This window comes from Saccopteryx leptura, chromosome 2, assembly GCF_036850995.1.
Source record: "Saccopteryx leptura isolate mSacLep1 chromosome 2, mSacLep1_pri_phased_curated, whole genome shotgun sequence".
Classification (NCBI taxonomy): Eukaryota; Metazoa; Chordata; class Mammalia; order Chiroptera; family Emballonuridae; genus Saccopteryx; species Saccopteryx leptura.
The window spans coordinates 246,188,093-246,210,706 of record NC_089504.1 but is presented as its reverse complement, the minus strand read 5'-3'; the positions used below and the strand labels follow the sequence as shown (position 1 = coordinate 246,210,706).

At 43.5% G+C, this 22,614-nt stretch overlaps 2 protein-coding genes across 2 annotated transcripts in view; both read left to right on the top strand.

Annotated features, from left to right (window-relative positions):
- The window catches only part of LOC136395739 (calcium/calmodulin-dependent protein kinase kinase 2-like), a 1,028,348-nt gene that overhangs the window by 70,785 nt on the left and 934,949 nt on the right, over positions 1 to 22,614 (top strand).
- The window catches only part of LOC136395736 (maestro heat-like repeat-containing protein family member 1), an 81,080-nt gene that overhangs the window by 31,849 nt on the left and 26,617 nt on the right, over positions 1 to 22,614 (top strand). Inside the window, exons 19-25 of the mRNA XM_066370994.1 lie at positions 1,108 to 1,224; positions 4,430 to 4,549; positions 4,907 to 5,059; positions 5,781 to 5,906; positions 6,245 to 6,324; positions 6,895 to 7,030; positions 9,024 to 9,113. Coding sequence (XP_066227091.1) covers positions 1,108 to 1,224; positions 4,430 to 4,549; positions 4,907 to 5,059; positions 5,781 to 5,906; positions 6,245 to 6,324; positions 6,895 to 7,030; positions 9,024 to 9,113 — 822 coding nt within the window. The remainder of the gene's footprint in view (positions 1 to 1,107; positions 1,225 to 4,429; positions 4,550 to 4,906; positions 5,060 to 5,780; positions 5,907 to 6,244; positions 6,325 to 6,894; positions 7,031 to 9,023; positions 9,114 to 22,614) is intronic.

Genomic DNA, 22,614 nt, shown 5'->3' with positions numbered 1-22,614 from the left:
ACAGACCCTGGGCCGACGCCAGTACTCATGGAAAAGGCACCGGCTCTGCCTTCAGGAAATCATGGTCTGCCTGAGTGAACAGACAACAAAGTGGGCAGTTATTCTAAGCACTGTGTCAGGATGGAAGTCTGCACTGTGTCTTGGGAGCACAGGGAAGGGCTGTGGGACTGGACAGAGGAGCTTTCTTAGAGGCTATGCACTGCTTAGGGTTGCTCAAGACTCTTCCGATCCTGGCACTGAAAGTTCAGTGTCTAGGGAACCGCTTCCGTCCTGGGCACACCGGGAAGGAAGATGGGGCTCCTGCCGAGGAGTGAGTCAGGCTGGAAGACCAGTAGTCCTTGGCCAGCTAAGCAGAAGTGTGGGTGCCTTCAGTCAGGTTTGACTGATGCAGAGTCTAAGGTGAGGGCTCTCGTCAAGTGACTTATCAAGGAAGTGCTCTCGGGAGAAGTTGTGCTAGAGCACAGGGACGCAGATGAGGGGAGAGGAGAGTCTGAGCAAGGATGTGTCCTGATCCCATCAGAGCCCTGGGTGGAAACTTCAGGGCAGAGTCTGTCCAGCCTGGAGTAAAGTGTGGGGCACTTGTACCCTCACATCCCCCATCCTTCCGCTTATCAGTCGTTGGCTCCAGGATTTCAGGGTTGGTCTGGGACAGGGAGGGGAGAAGGAATAATGTAGCACCCAGCACTTGGGCAAGGAGGCCCCAGTCAGCTCAGGGCAGCCCTGTCCCAAAGGCAACAGAGGGCAGCTCTTCACAGAATGCCTGCAGCAGTTGAAGGGAGAACCCTCAGGTTGGGACAAGGCACCATGAGTGTCTGCCAGAGCAGGAAAGGTGCCCACAGAGAGGGGTTGTCAGGAAGTGAGTTTAGGCATCAGGGAAAGTTCCTAAAGGATGAGCCCTAAGGGGCTGAGAAATTAGAACTACTGCTTTCTCTTCCCTCTCACTTGAGCCCCCGTTCTGTAGATTCCTGCCCTATCCAGATGCCCCCAGAGAGCAAGGAGGCTGGGATGCAGGAAGCGGCTATGGGCGAAGGTGGCGGCGAGCCTTGGAAATGCCTGTCCTAAGCTTGTTCCAAGCTCTGCATGACCCTGCCCTCCTATTCCTCCTAGGCTTTTCTATACAAAGTCTTTGGCTTCAGCCTGCGGGCCTCAAGTCATGAGATCCTGGTCAGGACGATGGTGTCCTCCCTCCTCCGTACTTCCAATGAGGAGCTGCAGCAGAGGGAGGTAAGGGAGAAGGCAGTGGCGAAGTGGGGAGCATGTTCAGATTAAGAGGCAGGATGGCAAGGTGGCTAAAGCTCAGACCTTGCAACCAGGCCCCCTGGATTGGAATCCCAGCTCTGCCACCTACCAGCTATGTGGCCTTGAGCAAGGTATTGAACCTCTCTGTGCCTCAGTTTCCTCTTCTGGAAGTGGAGGCTATGGTGCCTTCCTCATGGGATATTTTCTTAAAAGTTCTTTTTTTAAAAAAAATTTTAAAATAATTTTATACTTAAAGAAAAAGTCCCAGAGAATTTGTTTATTCTTCTCTAAGATTCCTAAGATCTTAATGTTTTTCTGTGTTGCTTTATCATTCTCTTTCATGTAAACTTTATAATTTACTTATTAAGTTATTATTATTGCATTTACTGAATCTGAAATGGAAGCTGAAGTCATGATGTATATGTACCCCTAAATACTTTGTTTTATATTATCTAAAAATAAAATATTCTCTAACATATGCACAGTGCAGTGATCAAAATCAGGAAATTCACATCTATAGCACTGTTATCTAATTTATAGACCCAATTTGCAAATCATCAGTGGTCCCAGCAAAGTGTTTCAGAGCTAAAGAAAACATTTCCTGGCCAATTGGCTCAGTGGTAGAGTATCGACCCTGCGTGTGGAAGTCCTGGGTTCGATTCCCGGCCAGGGCACACAGGAGAAGCACCCATCTGTTTCTCTACCCTTCCCCCTTTCCTTCCTCTCTATCTTTGTCTTCCCCTCCCGCAGCCTAGGCTCCATTGGAGCAGAGTTGGCCCGGGTACTGAGGACGGCTCTATGGCCTCCACCTCAGGTGCTAGAATGGCTCTGGTTGCAACAGAGCAACCCCCCAGATAGGCAGGGCATTGCCCACTAGTTGGCTTGCCGGGTAGATCTCAGTCTGGCGCATTTGGGAGTCTGTCTCTGCCTTCCTGCTTCTCACTTCAGAAAAAGATGAAAAAAAAAGAAAAAGAAAACATTTTTTTCTCTGCTCTGGGGTCTAATTCAGAATCAAACAGTGCATTTAGTTATTTATCTGTATTGTTTAATCTAGAACAAGTTACTCATCTTTATCTTTCACAATCTTGACATTTAAAAAAGGTACAGACCATTTTTTGTAGAATGTCCCTCGATATTGATTTGTTTTGCATTTTCTCAAAATGAGATTCAGATCATGCATTTTTGGTGATGTGTTGTAGGATGGTTGTGAGGATTGAAAACATAAAAGCACTTAGAAGAGTGCCTGGCATGTAAGCATTCTGCACGGGGATTATCGGTAGTGTTGGTGTCTGTGCTGTCAGGCTTGCCCCTCTCCGGGGCCCTTCCCCTGCCAGGTTCTCAAAGAATCCCTCACCATCACGGGCAGCAGCAGGTACTTACCAAGCCCAGGTTACAAGCAGTATCAATGGGGAAATAAGACATATATGGGAGGGAAACAGCTAACTACACAGAATAGCCCTACTGAAAGCTGCAGGAACAGTCACTGAGGCGTAGTGACTATGTGGGCTGGCTGGGACTGGGACTGCTTGGGGCGAGTTTACGAGAAGGATGAAGACAGGTATTCCCATATAACATTGTGAGTCAAGACTCAGGATCGAGAGCTTTTGGGATCACGTCTAGAGAAGAGTCAGTGTCTTGTGGGACTAGATTGCAGAGTTCTTTGACGAGGATGTAGGGTGACTCCTCTGGCTAGCACTTGGGGATAGATTCAATACAGAAGACAAAATGGGGAGAGGACGTCCAGGATGGTTCCTGGGCTACTGGTGTCGCTGAGAGGAGGCTGAGACCAGGAACCAAGGACAAAAGGGGGAGCAAAATGATGCATCTGTATTTGACTGGGAGGAGTGGGGTGCCACAGTAGAGCCAGGTGGAGATGTCTAGTAGCCATGTAGATATAGAACTCAGAACTGGGCTGGATGTCTAGATTTAGGAAACATATTTTCCCAGTCTGTAAAACGGGGGTGATAAAATTTAACTCAAAGCATTAGTGTGAGGATCAATGAGATAGCATGTGTCAGGCTGGTCCAAACTAAGCAGGTAGTATTCCTGTGATGTCAGTTATGATGGTGATAAAGGGGATGAGCAGGATGAGTAGAAGCCATGGCTAAGGGAGGACATAAGAAGAGGGACAGAATAGAAGCTCCTTCTGATACTCCGCTCGTCCCTCCTTTCTAATGAGGTATAATTTTCTCATCTACTTGGCATTTTATCCCTTCTTGAGGACCTGTGTCCTAGAGCCTGTCACTGTCCTGAGATCCCCTCCACTCTGCCTCCTGCTGTAAAGTCTTACCGGTGGTCCTTCCAGCACAAAGAGCCAGTTGGCAAACAGCTGGCACCTGCTTGTCTGTGTTGAGCATTTTTTTTTAGCTCTGTGCCCGGTCACCCCTGTTGAGTGAGCTCTCTGAAGAGGCTTGGCTGACACTGAAGCCAAAAGGACCTGCTATGAGGCAGAGGGATTTACGTTCAAGGCAATTCCTGCCTGGAACCACAGAATCACCGAGCCTTGGATCTGTTGGCTCTCGCAAGGGTGTTGATTCCCAGAGCCTCACTTCCAGTGCCCACTGGCACTAGATCCACTAGCCCTGAAAGCATTTCCACTCAGTTGTCATGCCACTATGCCCCACACAGCACACCCAGGAACTCCCTCCTTTATTTCTTCACGACCTAGACCCCTTGTTTTTCCTGCCTGTTTGGGTCAGAGTTACTGCTCTTTCCTGTTCGTCTAACTAGAAATATTGGAACCATCTGGAAGTCTTCCCTCTCTTCTGTCCCCTCTCTGATGAGCTCTCCAGTTCGGTCAGTGTGGCAGCTGGAATTTGTTCTTTTTCACTCTTCCCTCCGGCAGCTGGAATTTGTTCTTTTTCTCTCTTCCCTCCTCTGAGCAATCATTCTCTTAATTCTTAGTGCATATAAACGTATTCTCTATTTTGCAATGCTGGATTTGATAATACTAAGATTTTGTAAGTATGTGACTAATTTTTTTAAATAATTTTCTTCCTGAATTACTTCTTGCAAAGATATTTGGTTCTCCACTTGGATTTTAAACATTTCAAGTCTGGGGAACCAGATTTTCCTTCCATTTCTTTTTCTCTCCCTTCCTCTCCCTAAATCCTGCTTCGGGGGTGGGGGCGTAGCGAGTGCTTGGCTCTCCCTGAGCCCTGGCATGTGGTTGAGACTATCCTGGTTACAGGGCATTGCTGTGGCGCTCAGTATCTTGTCCACCAAGCATCTGGAGATAGTCCTGAAAGAACTGGAAAAGTGCGGTGCTAGACTCACTGACAATGACTCGTTCATCCTCAAGCTGCCAGAGGTGAGATCATTCTCAGGAAGGGCTGCCGCCTACCACACAAAGCCTTCCAAGGCATCCCTATCACCCCAGCCACCCACTTCTCTGAGGCCTCACGCACCTATAAATGCTTCTCTCTCCCTCTGACCAACTGGGGGAAAGTTTCATCCTCCTTCGCTTTCTCTTGAATCCTCATGTCTGCACTTCAGGCCCTGGTGTCACCAGATGCACCCCTCTGCACACCCCCAACGGCTCACCATTCTGCAGCCCCATCTTCTCTCCCACATCCTCTGGGCAACATTTTCCTCTCTGCACCTCCATTTCCCGTCAGGAAAGAAGGGTTGGGCAAGGATCAAGCGAGTTTTCCCCCTTCCTCTACAGGAACATCAGCAAAGGGAGTGGGTGCTGCTCTGTTATACAATCTATTTAAGCTACAGCAAGATTATTTTAAAGAGCAACGGAGCCATCTTCTTGCATTTAAATGCCATCCTGGCCTTGGTCGTGCAACACTACCACAACTGTGTTGTGAAAAAGGTACTTCCTGCTTCCTCTACTTCTTCAACAGCCCATCCCTACCATCTCCTTGCTCCCCTCCAGGACAACAATGCCTTGCCCTGATGCGAGTCAGTGGGTGGGGTTAGTACAGTGACTTCTCCCTCATTTCAATACTTTCTCTTAATCCTGCTACTCTGAGACTCTAACTAGCCCGAGGAGGAGACCACCGTAATTTTAGGTCTGTTGAAGTGTCTCCTTCCCTGCTGGCTTGCTGGGTGCCATGCTTTTGGGCTGTTCGCTGCCCGCTCTGATGAAGGGACAAGTAACACCTTAATTACCTAATGTGCATAGGAAGGAGCGTTCAGGGGAGGTCGAGGGAGCCCCATCCTATTCTCTTGCCTTTTCTATTTGTCCAGAGCAGGGTGCCCAGGGTCGGAGAAGAAGCCCTTTTCATGTCCAACTAGACACCCTTCTGTGGAACTCATTCCAGGGAAAGACAATACCTTGAGAGACAAGGAAGCTAAAGCTATCCTAATTCAAGAGTTATACAAGGGGGTCTCTGGAAGCGGGTTGGTGAAAAGGGTGGACCTGTCCCCTGCAGGGCTGCCCTGGGTTGCCCTGAGAGCAAAGGTGCAGAGCGTCAGCCTAAGGAAGGCGACAGGGGGTTTGGCTCCTCATCCCCCAGACCTCGGGTAGGTAGTGCGTCCTGGCTGTGGGCCCGTTCCCACCGTGGAGGTCTCTGAGTACACCGTTCATTCAGGATGAGAATGTGAAGCTGGATTACCTGAATGCCCTGACCATACTGACAGACACCGTGAGCAGCCAGCAGCACATGGCCTTTCAATTGGAGTTCCCCCACAAACTCTGGATTTTAGCTTGTATGGTGGTGAGTACCTCTTAGGGGGATGGAGGAGGGAGTGCATGGATAGGGAGGGTGGGTCCTGTGGGAACTGTTGGTAACACTCCTAGGCTAGGCCTGAAGGTAGAAGTCCAGATATTCTGGTGTTGCTTTTTCTATTAGTGCCCCCTTTCCCTTCCTCAAAGCAGAGATGAGTCCTATGGGGAAGGTGTGGTTGGGAGTAGGAGAGAGGTGATGTCCTCAGAGTCTTTTGGAGTCCCTAGTCATTCTACATTTCACCTTCTCATGAGTGAAACCTGGAGTGGGAGGAGGTAGAGGCAGGCAAGAAGAATATGTTCACCATCCTCTGTGTGTACGTGTGACAGGAGCTAATCAGGGAGGAGCCATTGACGTCCATCTCCAGCTCCATTAGACAGAAGGCAATGACCATCATCAGTAACTTCAGGTAACAACATGCCACCCACTCTGCCTCTGCTGCCCTGGTTCTATTTCAGCTCTTTATCCCCTGGTCGGTCCCACCTTCTATTTTCTGCTTCTGCTTCTAGCTTAAGGGAGTAGTAGAAATTTACTGGACAGTATCCGAGATTTCTTTTTGCCAAGATTTTTTTAGATGGCATTTTGGAAGCACCTGGCAGGGCCTGTCTCTTGTCACTTCTGCCCCAGCCTTCCTCTGTTTTCAGGGCTCCCCTGACTGGGCACTTCCATTGCCATCACTGTTCCCCCATTTTCTCAAACCTCTGGGGAACAAAACACTAAGAAATCATTCCACATTCCAGTACCCTTTTCTGTAATAGTCACACGTCCCTCCTTCCCTTATTTTCTTTCTTTTCATCTTCCTGGCTCTTTTGCCTTTTCTTATTATTGCCTCCCTTTCCTGTTTTATTACCCTTTCTTTGGATAACTTCCTCTTTCTTGCTCCCACCTCTTCCTCTGTCTCCACCATCTCTTTCTGTACCTTTCTCAACTGTCATCTTGGCTACCACTGTCGGTTACACTTCTCCTTCTTGTTTCTTAGGATGCTCAGGCCACTCTTAGAGATAGAAGAAAGAGAAGAGATACTCCAAACATGCTTGGAGAGTGTGCTCTGCCTGCCAGCTACAGAAGTTTTGCAAAAGGAAGCAAGTAGTCCTGAGGAGGCCCAGGCCAATGTGGTAAGTATCTCTTGCGTGATTGTTTCTCTGGTTCTGTTCACTTTTTCAGAGGATGAGAAGTAAAGGGTTGGCAGTTTTATGTGAAATTCTTCTGCATTTTTTAATACAAAAGTCTTTGGAGGGAAGCCCTCTGAAGAAGGGGTTGCTAGGTAATGCAGTCTGAACTCTACTCCTGACACCTACTTCCTCGTCCTCTTATTTACTGTGACAATTACCACTTTAACACTTTGGCCCAAAGGTAGGTACGTGATCCTTCCCTTTATGACTGCTCTGCCATTGTAACCTGAGTAGAAAATTCAAATGTGATTTTACTAAAGTCTTGTAGGTAAATAAAACCAGGGATCCCCAGGAGCAAGAAATCTGTGTCTTTGTCTATTTTTTTTATTTGTTGATTTTTTAGAGAGAAACATCAACTTTTTGTTCTACCTATCCATCCATTCATTCATTGGTTGATTCCTGTATGTGCCCTGACAGGTCTGAACTCACAACCTTGGGGTTTCAGGACAACACTCAACCAACAGAGCTACCCAGCCAGGGCTGGATCCGTTTCTTATAGGGCCTGCAGTGTTTCCTTGAGGGCAGAAAGAGGGATTCATTTTTAATTTATATTCATATATTTAAAATCTAAAAATTCTCTCATGTTCTGTGATTGCTCCTTTATTTTGACTGGTGGTTCTTTTTTTTTTTTTTTTTTTTTTCCATTTTTTTGAAGCTGGAAACAGGGAGAGACAGACAGACTCCCGCATGTGCCCAACCGGGATCCACCCGGCACGCCCACCAGGGGCGATGCTCTGCCCACCAGGGGGCGATGCTCTGCCCATCCTGGGCGTCGCCATGTTGCGACCAGAGCCACTCCAGCGCCTGAGGCAGAGGCCACAGAGCCATCCCCAGCGCCCGGGCCATCTTTGCTCCAATGGAGCCTTGGCTGCGGGAGGGGAAGAGAGAGACAGAGAGGAAAGCGCGGCGGAGGGGTGGAGAAGCAAATGGGCGCTTCTCCTGTGTGCCTTGGCCGGGTGGTGGTTCTTATTTTATTGATGCCATAGTCTCTTAAATTCTTTTGAGGGTACTAATTAGAATTTTAAAAATCAAAGTTTCTACAGTACACACTGCATTAGCTTGGTTTTCTTTAAGTTCAGTTGTCAGTTGGTCTGTGTATTTTGGGCCTTTTTTTCATCAGATGTCTGGTGATCCTTTTTTTCATTTCATATTTATTTATGTTACAAAGGAGGGACTGATGCACAGAGAAGGGGCTGAGGTAGGTATTCTTTGGTTGTAGCCTCATGAGGCCTTCCTCAGTGTAAATCCGGTTAGGGTGAGGAGGGGATTTTGACAGGATTTCCGTGTATTTAGGACCAGCTGGGAATTCCAGGTGCTGAGTGAGAACAGCTTTATACTGAGGTAGATTCCTTTGAGGCCTTGACTCCGGGAGGGTGGCCTTTCTTTTTCTTCCCCCCTGCTTTTCAGTTTCAGTGGTCCAGGTCTGTCACGAATGTTGCCTTGTTTCTCCCAGCAGACCCCTACCTCTAATTTAGAAGCCCACCTTGGCAGATCACCGACTTTCTTTATACAGTTGTGGGCAAGGCCACTGAGTTCAGTCAAGGGTGAGAGAGAGAAGCCCACTGTCCTAGCTTTTGTGACTCAGGTGCCCTGCAGACTGCCTGGCCAGCCCTCAGTCATGGCTGCTCCCCATGGCAGAGTCCCTGGTGGGCTCCAGTGAGGGAGTGAGGGTGGAGGGGGCGGGGCAGCCATGTTGTCGGGGAACTTCCAGCCCACCAGGACAAAGTGCACAGCAGGTGGACCTTTGTGCTCTGGTGAAAACAACACAGGAATCTGTTCAAGTGAATGGCGGGCAGGCAGCGCTTGGAAGGTAGGGAGAAACCTTTGGAGCAGCCGTTTTCCAGGAAGGCGTCCTGGGAGAGAGAGCCAGAGTGCTGAGCAGAGTTTAGAAAGGGGCGTTGGGGCTGATACCTCTGCAATTCTCTTTTCCCCTCAGGTTCTGTTGAATGAGACTCTGCAATCCCTCCAAAGTCTAATGGAGGCACTTGTTCTTGAGACGCCCACTTGGATGGAGAACTGCTTGGAGGTCAGTGGGACGAAGCCCCCGATAGTCAGTGTATTGGTGTCCTAGGGCTGCCATAACAGAGTACCACAGATGAGTGGCTTCAGACAACAGAATTACATTCTCTCACAGTTCCAAAGGCTAGAAGTCCAGAATCAGGGTCTCAGCGAGGTTGGTTCCTCCTGGAGGCTGTGAGGGAGCATCTGTTTCATGCGTCTCTCCTAGCTTCTGGTGGCCCCTGGCAACCTGTGGTGTCTTGGCTTATAGACATATCAGTTCCATCTCTGCCTCTATTTACTATTTGCACAAGGCATTTGTGTGTGCTTGTGTGTCTTTTCTTTCTAATGATAGCAGTCATTGGATTAGGATCCACCATATCCAACATGAACTCACCTTAAATTGAATCATCTGCAAAGACCCTCTTTTCAAACAAAGTCACATTCTGAGGTTCTGGGTGGACATGAATTTGGGGTTGTGGGGGAGGACACTATAGACCCAGTACAGTTGTCAACAGGCCAGGAAAACGGTCTAGGGGCAAACTTAGAGCTGGAACTGCTGGTGAAGTTTGGGTGCAGAGCTTTTAGGGACAGGAGAATAAGGGCTAGGATACAAATGATGTTCGTCTTGCCTTAGGAGGAGAAGAGCTTCTCTTTTCTTCTTTCCCTGCAGCCCATTGCGGTGGCCAGCTCCTCTCTTAGTTCTCGTCTGTTCCTTCACAGCAGTTAGTGGTTCAGAGCACGAGCTCTGGACTTTCATACAGTACACGTCCAGATTCTTGTTCTGCTGTTTGCTGTGTGGTTTTGGGAAGGTACTTCTGTTTGACTTAGTTTTCTCCTGGAAAATGAAATGACAGTAATAATTGGTAAATACAGTAAATTGGACAATTAGATGAGATGTTTATAAAGTGCTTGGTTCAAAGAAAGGTGCAGTTTCAAATAATTTGCCGATTTTAACATTGTATGTTTTTTTATTGACTTGATTTAGGTTGTACTAATGTTATTGGGATACTTTGGCCTTCTGAAAATTCTTGTCCCCAATTACCACAGGAAGTTTAAGATTTCTTTGTAGTTCTTATTATTAGAATATAGATCACTGAGGACCATAGAATATTGTATTTAAAAGTTACTTGAAATAATTCTTTACTGTATGATTATCAAATTGAATTCATATAGACTTACTTGTTTGTGCTAAATCTTAGAATTTTCTTTTATTTAATTGAAGAGCTCAATCATGAAAATATTTATTTATTTAAAATTATATTTTGAAATTAAATTTAACAGAGTGACATTGATCAATGAGTACATAAATTGCAGGTAGATGTTTCTGTAGCTTTGAACTGGTGATTATGTTGTATACTCATCACCCAAAGTTAAATAATTTTCCATCACCATATATCTGTTTCTTTTTTCTCCCTCCTAACACCCTTCCCTCACATCCCCTCCCCCTGGTAACCACTTCACTTTTTATCTATGTTCAAGAGCAGGGGTCCCCAAACTACGGCCCGCGGGCCACGTGCGGCCCCCTGAGGCCATTTATCCGGCCCCCGCTGCACTTCCGGAAGGGGCACCTCTTTCATTGGTGGTCAGTGAGAGGAGCCTAGTTCCCATGGAAATACTGGTCAGTTTGTTGATTTAAATTTACTTGTTCTTTATTTTAAATATTGTATTTGTTCCCGTTTTTTTTTTTGTTTGTTTGTTTGTTTTTACTTTAAAATAAGAGATGTGCAGTGTGCATAGGGATTTGTCCATAGTGTTTTTATAGTCCGGCCCTCCAACGGTCTGAGGGACAGTGAACTGGCTCCCTGTGTAAAAAGTTTGGGGACCCCTGTTCAAGAGTCTCAGTTTTATATCTCACCTCTGTGAAATCATCTAGTTCTTAGCTTTTTCTGATTTACTTATTTCACAAAGTAGAATGTTCTCAAGGTCTATCCATGTTGTAAACGGCACTATGTCATCATTTCTTATGGCTGAGTAGTATCCATTGTATATATGTACCACATCTACTTTATCCAGTCCTCTATCGAGGGACACTTTGGTTGTTTCTGTCTTGGCCACTGTGAATAATGCTGTGATGAACATGGGGGTGCATGTGTCTTAACTTACCAATGTTTTTTAGTTCTGGGTGTAGATACCCAGTGGAGGGATTGCTGGGTCATATGGTAGTTGTATTCTTTCTTTTTTGAGGAACCAGCATACTTTCTTCCATAATAGTTGTACTAGTTTGCGTTCCCACCAGCAGTGAATGAGGGTTCATTTTTCTTCTCCACATCCTCTCCAACATTTTTTTGTTGTTGTTTTTTTAAGCAAGAGTGACAGAGAGAGAAAGAGAGAGAGACAGAGATAGGGACAGACAGACGGGGAAGGGAGAGAGATGAGAAGCATCAGTTCTTCGCTGCAGCTCCTTAGTAACCATTTCTCATATCCAACACTTGTTTTTACCTGTCTTGTTGAGAATAGCCAATCTGACTGGTGTGAAGTGGTATCTCATTATAGTTTTGATTTGCATTTATTGTATAGCTAGTGAAGATGAGCACCTTTTCATATATCTGATTGCCATCTGTATGTTTTCTTGGGGATAGTGTTTGTTCAGGTCCTCTCCTCATTTTTTATTTTTATTTTTATTTTTATTATTTTTCTGAAGCTGGAAACAGGGAGGCAGTCAGACAGACTCCCGCATGCGCCGGACCGGGATCCACCCTGCATGCCCACCAGGGGGCGATGCTCTGCCCATCTGGGGCATCGCTCTGTTGCGACCAGAGCCACTCTAGCGCCTGGGGCAGAGGCCGTGGAGCCATCCCCAGCGCCCGGGCCATCTTTTGCTCCAATGGAGCCTCGGCCGTGGGAGGGGAAGAGAGAGACAGAGAGGAAGGAGAGGGGGAGGGGTGGAGAAGAATGGGCACCTCTCCTGTGTGCCCTGGACAGGAATCGAACCCGGGACTTCCGTACGCCAGGCCGACACTCTACCACTGAGCCAACCGGCCAGGGCCTCTCCCCATTTTTTAATTGGATTGTTTGTGTGTTGCTGAGCTTTGTGAGTTCTTGATATACTTTGGATATTAACCCCTTATTGGAGATACTGTATGCAAATGACATCTCCCATTTGGTTGGCTGCCTTTTTATTTTGTTGTTGTTTTCTTTTGCTGTGCAGAAGCTTTTTAGTTTGATACAGTCACACTCGTTTATTTTTACCTTTACTTCCCTGACTTTGGGGATCAAATTTATAAATCGTTCTCTACAGCCAAGGTCCATGAGTTTAGTACCTATACTCTCTTCTATATGATTTATTGTTTCAGATCTTGTACTTAGATGTTTGATCCATTTTGAATTAATTTTTGTGGAAGGGGACAAACTGTAGTTAATCTTCATTCTTTTTTTGATGTATTTATTTTTATTTTTATTCATTTTAGAGAGGAGGGAGGGAGAGAGAGAGAGAGAGAGAGAGAGAAACGAGGGAGGAGCAGAAAGCATCAACCCCCATATATGCCTTGATCAGACAAGTGCAGGGTTTTGAACTGGCAACCTCAGTGTTCCCAGGTCAGCACTTTATCCACTGTACCACCAGAGGTCAGGCAATCTTCATTCTTTTGTGTGTGGCTTTTCAGTTTTCCCAGCACCATTTATTGAAGAGGCTTTCTTTTCTCCATTGTGTGTTTTTGGCTCCTTTGTCAAAGATGCTTTGTTCATATATATATATGTGGTTTTATTTCTGGGCTCTCGACTCTGGTTTGTTGGTCTGTGTGCTTATTTTTCTGCCAGTACCATGTTGTTTTGATTATCGTGGCTCTGTAGTATAATTTGAAGTCAGGTATTGTAATACCTTTGGCTTCATTTTTTTTTTTTTTTCAGGATTGCATTTGCTGAGGATTTTTTATGATTCCATACAAAGCTGGTGATTTTTTTCTATTTCTTTAAAAAATGGCATTAGTATTTCAATGGGAATTGAATTAAATTTGTGTATTGCTTTGGGCAATGTGGTTAGTTTAACTGTGTTGATTCTTCCAATCCATGAACATGGAATATTTTTTCATTTGTGTCTTTTTCAATTTTTTTCAATAATAGTTTGTAGTTTTTAGTATATAGGACCTTCACATGCTTTATTAAGTTTATTTATAGGCATTTTTTGTTGTTGTTGCAGTTCTGAAAGGTTATGTCTTTTGAGTTTATTTTCCAAAGTTTTATTGTCGTTATATAGGAAAGCAGTAGCCTTGTGTATACTGATTTTGTATCCTGCGACTTTACTGTATTAGTTTATTGTTTCTAAATGTTTTTTGGTGGAGTCTTTGGGGTTTCTTATATACAGGATTATGTCATCAGCAAAAAGTGATACCTTTGCTTTTTTTTTTTTTTCCTGATATGGATGTGTTTTATTTCTTTCTCTTGCCTGGTTGCTCTACCTCAGACTTCCAGAACTATGTTGAATAAGAGTGGAGAGAGTGGGAAGCCTTGTCTTATTCCTGATTTTAGAGGAAAGGCCTTCAGTTTTACACCATTTCATATATTAGCTGATGGTTTGTCATATGGACCTTATTATGTTGAGGTACTTTCCTTCTATACCCATTTTATTGAATGTTTTAAACACTTAGTTGTCCATTGATTGCTTTCTCAAAAGTGCTTTGACTGGGGGGATACAGCAAGACCGAGTGGCACCTTGCTCAAGCCAGTGACCCTGGGCTCAAGCTGGTGAGCTTTGCACAAACCAGATGAGCCCACACTCATGCTGGCAACCTTGAGGTTGCGTACCTGGGTCCTTTGCATTCCTGTTCAACATTCTGTTCACTTGGTCACCACTGGGTCAGGCTCTTTTGCCCTCTTTTTAATTGGATTGTTTACCTTCCTGGTGTTAAGTTTTAAAAGTCCTTTATAAATTTTGGTTATTAACCTCTTATCACATGTATTGGCGAATATGTTCCCATTATATGGGTGGTCTTTTGTTCTGTTAATGGTGTCTTTTGCTGTGCAAAAGCTTTTTAGTTTGATATAGTCCCATTTGTTTATTTTGTCCTTTATTTCACTTGCCCCTGGAGATGTATTGGCAAAAATATTGCTACGAGAGATATCAGAGAGTTTACTGCCTATGTTTTCTGCCAACATGTTTATGGTTTTGTGACTTACCTTTAAGTCTTTTACCCATTTTGAGTTTATTTTTATGAATGGTGTAAGTTAATGACCTAGTTTCATTTTTTTGTATGTGCCAGACCAATTTTCCCAATACCATTTATTAAAGAAGCTGTCTTTACTCCACTGTATGCTCTTACTTTTTTTGTCAAATATCAGTTGTGACCATAAAGGCGGGGATTTATTTCTGAGTTCTCTGTTCAGTTTCAATGATCTATATACCTGCTCTTATGCCAGTACCAAGCTGTTTTGATTACTATGGCCTAGTAGTGTAACTTGATATCAGGAAGTGTGACACATCTTACTTTATTATTCATTTTCAAGATTGCTGAAGCTATTCATGTTCTTTTTTGGTTCCATATAAATATTTGGAATATTTGTTCTATATCTTTGAAGTATGCCATTGATATTTTAATAGGAATTGCATTGAATTTATAGATTGCTTTTGGTAACAGACATTTTAATGATGTTTATTCTTCCTATCCATGAATACGTTATATGCATCTGCTTCTTTGCATCTTTCTTGATTTCTTTTTTTCAGTGTCTTATCATTTTCCGAGTACAAGTCTTTTATCTCCTTGGTTAAATTTATTCCTGGGTATTTTATTTTTTTGTTGCAATAGTGAAGGGGCATTTTTCCTTATTTTCCCATTCTGACAGTTGATTGTTGGTGTATAAAAATACCACTGATGTCTGACCAAGCGGTGGCGCAGTGGATAGAGCATCAGACTGGGATGTGGAGGACCTAGGTTCGAAACCCTGAGATCACCAGCTTGAGTGCGAGCTCATCTGGTTTGAGCAAAGCTCACCAGCTTGGACCCAAGGTCACTGGCTTGAGCAAGGGGTTACTTGGTCTGCTGTAGCCCCACGGTCAAGGTACATTATGAGGAAGCAATCAATGAACAACTAAAGTGCCACAATGAAAAACTGATGATTGATGCTTCTCCTCTCTCTTCGTTCCTGTCTGTCTGTCCCTATCTATCCCTCTCTCTGACCCTCTCTGTCTCTGTAAAAAAAAAAAAATACCCCTGATTTCTGAATATTTCTATGTCCTGCCACCTTGCCATATTCATTTATCAGGTCTCGTAGGTTTTTGATTGAGACTTTAGGATTTTCTATGTACAGTATCATGTCATCAGCAAATAATGACAGGTTTTACTTCTTTTCCAATTTGGCCTATACTTTCCTTTCTTTGTAGTGTTTTTACCTGGTTTTGGAATGAGGATAATACTTGCCTTATAAAAGGAGCTTGGAAGTCTTCCCTTCTCTTGAATATTTTGAAATAGCTTGAGAAGAATAGCTGTTAGTTCTTCTTGAATATTTGATAAAAATTTGCCTGTGAAGCAATCTGGTCCAGGACTTTTGTTTGCTGGGAATATTTTTATTATTGTTTCAATTTCATATGTTGTAACTGGTTTGTTTAGTTTTTTTGATGCTTCTAGATTGAGTTTGGAAGATTGTGTATTTCTACGAATTGATCCATTTCACTTAGGTTGTCCAATATTTTGGCCTATAGATCTTCATAGTACAATATTTTCTTACAATCCTTTGTACTTCTGCGGTGTCAGTTGTTACTTCTCCACTTTCATTTCTAATTTTATTTGAGGCCTCTCTCTGTTTTTCTTGATGAGTCTGGTTAAGGGGTTGTCAATCTTGTTTACCTTTTCAAAGATCCAGCTCTTGGTTTCATTGATCGTTTGTATTGTTTTTTTTTAGCCTCTATGTCATTTATTTTGGCTTTGATATTTATTATTTCCTTCCTTCTACTTCCTGTGGGCTTTTTTTGTTGTTCTTTTTCTAGTTTGTTTAGATACAGGGTTAAGTTGTTTGAGTTTTTTCTTGCTTCTCAAGGTATGACTGTAATGCTATGAACTTCCCTCTAAGGACTGCTTTTGCTATGTCCCACAAATTTGGAGTTGTTGTATGTTCACTGTCATTTGTTTCAAGGGAATTTTAATTTCTTCCTGATCTCATTGTTAACCCGTTCATTATTTAATAACATGCTATTTAGCCTCCAAGTGTTTGAATGTTTTTCAGTTTTTCTCTTGTAGTTGATTTCTTGTTGCATGCCATGGTGTTGATTCTAGTTTTATGCCATGGTGATCAGAGAAGATGCCTGATATGATTTCAGTCCTCTTAAATTTATTGAGACTTGTTTTATGTCCTAACATATGATCTATCCTAGAGAATGTACCATGAGCGCTTGAAAGGAATGTACCATATTTCCCCATATATGACGATCCCATGTATAAGACACACCTCAATTTTGGTGCCCCAAATTTGAAAAAGTATGTATTACATAAAGTTATTGAACTCAAGTTTTATTCATCATAAAATTTATACAACTCCTCATCAGTGTCAAAATTCTCATCCAGGCCCTGGCCAGTTGGCTCAGCGGTAGAGTGTTGGCCTGGCGTGCGGGGGACCCGGGTTCGATTCCCGGCCAGGGCACATAGGAGAAGCGCCCATCTGCTTCTCCACCCCTCCCCCTCTCTTTCCCCTCTGTCTCTCTCTTCCCCTCCCGCAGCCAAGGCTCCATTGGAGCAAAGATGGCCCGGGCATTGGGGATGGCTCCTTGGCCTCTGCCCCAGGCGCTAGAGTGGCTCTGGTCGCGGCAGAGCGACGCCCCGGAGGGGCAGAGCATCGCCCCCTGGTGGGCAGAGCGTTGCCCCTGGTGGGCGTGCCGGGTGGATCCCGGTCAGGCGCATGTGGGAGTCTGTCTGACTGTCTCTCCCCGTTTCCAGCTTCAGAAAAATACAAAAAAAACCCCAAAAAACAAACAAACAAAAAAACTCTCATCCATTAGCTTGTTGTCATTGGTGTCTGATGACAAATCACTGTCCTCAACAATGAATGTAAAAACAAGCACGAAAAAGCGGGAAATGCAAGTTGAAAAATCTACAACCACTGTATAAGATACACCCAATATTGAGACCCAATTTTTTTTTTTTTAATAATTTTATTTTTTTAATGGGGTGACATCAATAAATCAGGATACATATATTCAAAGATAACAAGTCCAGGTTATCTTGTCGTTCAATTATGTTGCATACCCATCACCCAAAGTCAGATTGTCCTCTGTCACCTTCTATCTTGTTTTCTTTGTGCCCCTCCCCCTCCCCCTTTCCCTCCCCCCCCTCCCCCCCCGTAACCACCACACTCTTATCAATGTCTCTTAGTTTCACTTTTATGTCCCAAGACCCAATTTTTTTAAGTGTGTCTTATACGTGGGGAAATACGGTATATTCTGCTGCTTTGGGTGAAAGGTTCTGAAGATTTCAATTAAATCCAGTTGCTCTAGTGTGTCATTTAGGCCGTTGTTTCTTGTTAACTTTCTGTCTGGAGGATCTATCCATTGATGTTAGTGGGTATTAAAATTCCCTACTATTACAGTATTGCTGTTGATCTCTCCCTTTATGTCTATCAAAGTCTGCTTTGTATGTTTACATGCTTCTATATTAGGTACATAAATATTTACAATAGTTATATCTTTCTGTTGGATTGTTCCCTTTATCATTATGTAGTGATCTTCTTTATTTCTTACTATAGCCTTTATTTCAAAGCCTATTTTGTCAGAAATAAGTATTGCTACCCCAGATTTTTGTCATTTCCAATTGCATGAAATACTTTTTTCCATCGCTTCACTTTCAGTCTATGTGTATCTTTTGTTCTAAGATGGGTCTCTTGTAGACAGCATATGTATGGGTCCTGTTTTCTTATCCATGCAGCTACCCTTTTTTTCTGTGTGTGTGTGTTTTTCTGAAGTGAAAAGCAGGGAGGCAGAGACAGACTCCCACATGCGCTGGACCAGGTTACACCCAGAATGCCCACGAGAAGGCAATGCTCTGCCCACCTGGGGCGTTGCTCCATTTCAACCGGAGCCATTCTAGCACCTGAGGTGGAGGCCATGGAACCATCCCCAGCACCCTGGCCAACTTTGCTCCAATGGAGCCATTGCTGCAGGAGAGGAAGAGAGATAGAGAGAGAAGGGAGAAGGGGAATAGTGGAGAAGTGGATGGGTGCTTCTCCTGTGTGCACTGGTCAGAAATAGAACCCGGGACTTCTACATGCTAGGCCCATGTTCTACCACTGAGCCAACCAGCCAGGGGTTACCCTATGTTTGTGTTTTTTGTTTGTTTGTTTTTTGTATTTTTCTGTAGTGAGACATGGGGTTGAGGTGGCGGCGGGGAAAGGCAGACAGACAGACTACCACATAGGCCTGACCAGGATCCACCCGGCATGCCCACCAAGGGGCAAGGCTCGGCCCCTTTGGATCATTGCTCCGCTGCAATTGGAGCCATTCTGGCACCTGAGGCAGAGGCCATGGAGCCATCCTCAGTGCCCAGGCCAACTTTGCTCCACTGGAGTCTTGGCTGCAGGAGGGGAAAGAGACAGAAGGAAAGGAGAGGGGGAACAGTGAAGAAGCCAATGTGTGCTTCTCCTGTGTGCCCTGGCCGGAAATCAAATCCGGGACATCCACATGCCAGGATGACACTCTACTGCTGAGCCAACCAGATAGGGCAGCCTATATTTTTTTATTGGAGCATTTAATCCATTTATATTTAAGGTTATTATCGATATGTACTTATTCATTGCCATTTTATTTTTTAAACCTACAACCTCGTTTCCTCGATTTTTTTTTCCTTTGTTCTTTTTACAACAGGCCCCTTAACATTTCTTTCAGTACTGGCTTGGTTGTAATGAATTCCTTGAGGTTTTTTTTTTTTTGTCTGGGAAGGTTTTTATTTCTCCTTCAATTTTAAATGATAGCCTTACTGGATAAAGAAGTCTTGGAAGTAGGTTCTTTTGTTGCATTACTTTGAATATTTCTTGCCAATCTCTTCTGGCCTAGAGCTTTTCTGTTGAGAAGTTGGATGTCATCCTTATGTGGCTCCTCTGTAGGTAATTAACTGCTTTTTCTCTTACAGCTTTTAGTATTCTTTCTTTGTCTCTTAACTTTGGCATTTTAATTATGATGTGTCTTGGTGTAGGCCTCCTTCGGTTCCTCTTAATGGGATTCTCTGTGCTTCTTGAATGTGTGTAACTTTTTCCTTCATTAACTTAGGGAAACTGAGCTCTGATTTCTTCAAACAAGTTCTCTATCCCTTGTTTGTTCTTTTCTCCTTCAGAAACCCCTATGATGTGGATGTTGTTTCTCTTCATGTTATCACAGAGGTCTCTTTTTTTTTTTTTTTTTTAATTATTTATTTGTTTATTCATTTTAGAAAGGAGAGAGAGAGGGAGAGAGAGGAGAGAGACAGAGAGAGAAGAGGGGGAGGAGCAGGAAGCATCAACTCCCATATGTGCCTTGACCAGGCAAGCCCAGGGTTTCGAACCGGCGACCTCAGCATTTCCAGGTCCATGCTTTATCCACTGCGCCACCACAGGTCAGGCCACAGAGGTCTCTTAGAGTTTCCTCAGTCTGTTTGAGCCTCTTTTCTTTTTGCTGCTCTGCTTCTGTGCTTTCGTTTATCTTGTTCTTTAAATCACTGATTCGATCCTCTGCTTCTTTCAGCCTGCTTTTGATTCCTTCTAGTGCAGTCTTCATTTCTGATACTGTATTTGACATTTCTGACTAGTTTTTTTTTTTTTTTTCAGTGTCCTTTTGATTCTTGCTATCTCTTTATTTAGGTGCTCATTATGTTAATCCATTATTGCTCTAAGATCCTTGAGCATCCTAAAAAATCTTTTTTTTATTTTTATACAGAGACAGAGAGTCAGAGGGAGGGATAGACAGGGACAGACAGACAGGAACAGAGAGATGAGAAGCAACAATCATTAGTTTTTCATTGCAACACCTTAGTAGTTCATTGATTGCTTTCTCATATGTGTCTTGACCGCGGGCCTTCAGCAGACCAAGTAACCCCTTGCTTGAGCCGGCGCCCTTGGGTCCAAGCTGGTGAGCTTTGCTCAAACCCGTTGAGCCCGTTCTCAAGCTGGTGACCTTGGGGTCTGGTGCTCTGTCCACTGCAGCATCACCTGGTCAGGCCTAAAAATTACTATTTTAAACTCTGCATCTTGTAGTTTGGTTACTTCCATTTCATTAAGTTCTTTTTCTGGGAATTTCTCTTGTTGATTCATTTGGTTTGCATTTCTCTGCCCATTTTGTCTGTGTATCAGGTAGCACTCTGACTTTGAAAGTTTTGTAGTGTCTTTATTAGGAAGAGGGGCTCAGTGGTACAGACTTCCAGGCCACCTGTTTTTCTTGTTCTAGGAATGCTTCTTGAGGGTACTACTGTTTTCCTTCTTGTTGTATGTGAGTATTGAATGCAGTTAGTTGGTCCTTTCATGGGTATGGTTATCCCTTCCGGCTGGCTGGCTTTATGGGTCAACCTTGATCATGTGTATTACACACTGTTGAATGTCTGTGCTGCTGGGCATATTTATTCTCCACAGTGTCTGATGCCTGCTGGACTCCTCCTTTGGGCATACTGCTTGTGTAGCTAGCTGAGTCTATGGTTGGTGCTGTCTGCCACCCACTACCAGTTGTGTTGGCTCTAGATCTTCTTGGGTTGGAGTCAGCAAGAATACTTTTTCTTATGAGAGCTTTTGCACTCCATCCTCCTTTGCTACTGCAGATTTTATCCTTTCCCCTCTTATGTTATTGTTGTCATAGATTATCCTTGTTTATATTGTGACCTTGTTGGAGCTTTAACTTGTAATTTTTATTTGTTTTGCTTTCTTTGTATCTAGATCTATAAATCACCCTGCAGAGAATCAACTTTTATGGAGTTGCCTTAAATCTATATATTCATTTTTTAAGAATTGAAATCTTTATTATATTGAGTCTTCTAATCCACGGTCACGTTATGACTCTTTATTGTTTAATATGATCATGTTGATTTTCTTCTTTAGACTCTGAAGATGGCATATTACATTAATTTTCAAGTATGGAAGCAGTATTGTATTCCTAGTTTAGACTTTACTTGCTTGTGATTTATTACTCTTCTTATGTATTGCTGGATTAATTTGCTAATGTATTGTTGAGAATTTTTGTATTTATGTTTCTCAGAAATGTTGACTTAAGAAGTGTGTGTATGTGTGTGTGTTTGCAGTCTTTGTTTGATATGGGTATCAAGTTAATATTGGCCTCATAAAATGAGTTAGGAAGTGTGCCCTCTTCTATGTAATAGAAGATTCTGAGTAAAATATTCTCTGCTCTTTAGGTGTTTGGTAGGATTCACCATTAATACCATCCTTACCTGGAGATTTTTTTTTTAGGGTTTTTTATTTTATTTTATTTATTTAGTTTTTATTATTTTTTTTTCTGAAGCTGGAAACTGGGAGTCAGACAGACTCCCGCATGCACCCGACCGGGATCCACCCGGCACGCCCACCAGGGGGCGATGCTCTGCCCCTCCGGGGCATGCTCTGTCGCGACCAGAGCCACTCTAGTGCCTGGGGCAGAGGCCAAGGAGCCATCCCCAGTGCCCGGGCCATCTTTTGCTCCAATGGAGCCTCGGCTGCGAGAGGGGAAGAGAGATACAGAGAGGAAGGAGAGGGGGAGGGGTGGAGAAGCAGATAGGCACTTCTCCTGTGTGCCCTGGCCAGGAATCGAACCTGGGACTTATGCACACCAGGCCGACGGTCTACCACTGAGCCAACCGGCCAGGACTCTTTATGTTCTAAGTTTCCTTTTGTTATCATTTCACTTCCTTTAACAAATCTTTTAGAGCTGGTCAACTGCCAGTGAATTCTCTTAGTTTTTCTTTACCGGATAGTACCTTTATTTTTAAAGATTTGTTCCCTCACTGGACACTAATTCTGGGTTATATTTTAACCCATTAGAACTAGCATTCCACTTCCTTCTTTCTAATGCAAAGTACACAGGTATTCCAATAATTGTTTTTCTATAGGTAATGCTTCATTTCCTCTGGTTTCTTTCAAGGTCTTTATTCTATGTTTTTTGTTTTCAGAAATTTCAGTATGATGTGTCTGTATGTGGATTTCATAGGATTTATTTGTTTGGAATTCACTTAAGCTTCTTGAATCTCTAAAGTTATGTCTTTTAGAAAACTGAGGAAAATTTCAACCATCATTCTATTCTTATTTTTACAGTGTTGCAGTTTCTGATTTCCCTCTGGGATGCCAATGACATGAATATTGGACATTCCCGCAGGTCTCTGAGGTTCTGTTTATTTTCTTCTCTGTTCGTCAGTTTAGATGAATTTAATTTGTCTCTCTTTAAGGTCACTGATTCTTTTCTCTGTTGTTGCCATATTTTCACTGAGCCTAATCCAATAAATATTATATTTTAATTGTTGTCTTTTTCAGTTATATAATTTTTTTATTCTTTTATTATAGCTTTTTTTTTTTGCAGTGACTTTCTGTTTTTTGCATTTATGTCTAGTGTGTTCATGAGTGCTTTTTGTGGGAGGGTTTTCTATAATAACTGTCTTAAAATCTTTCTC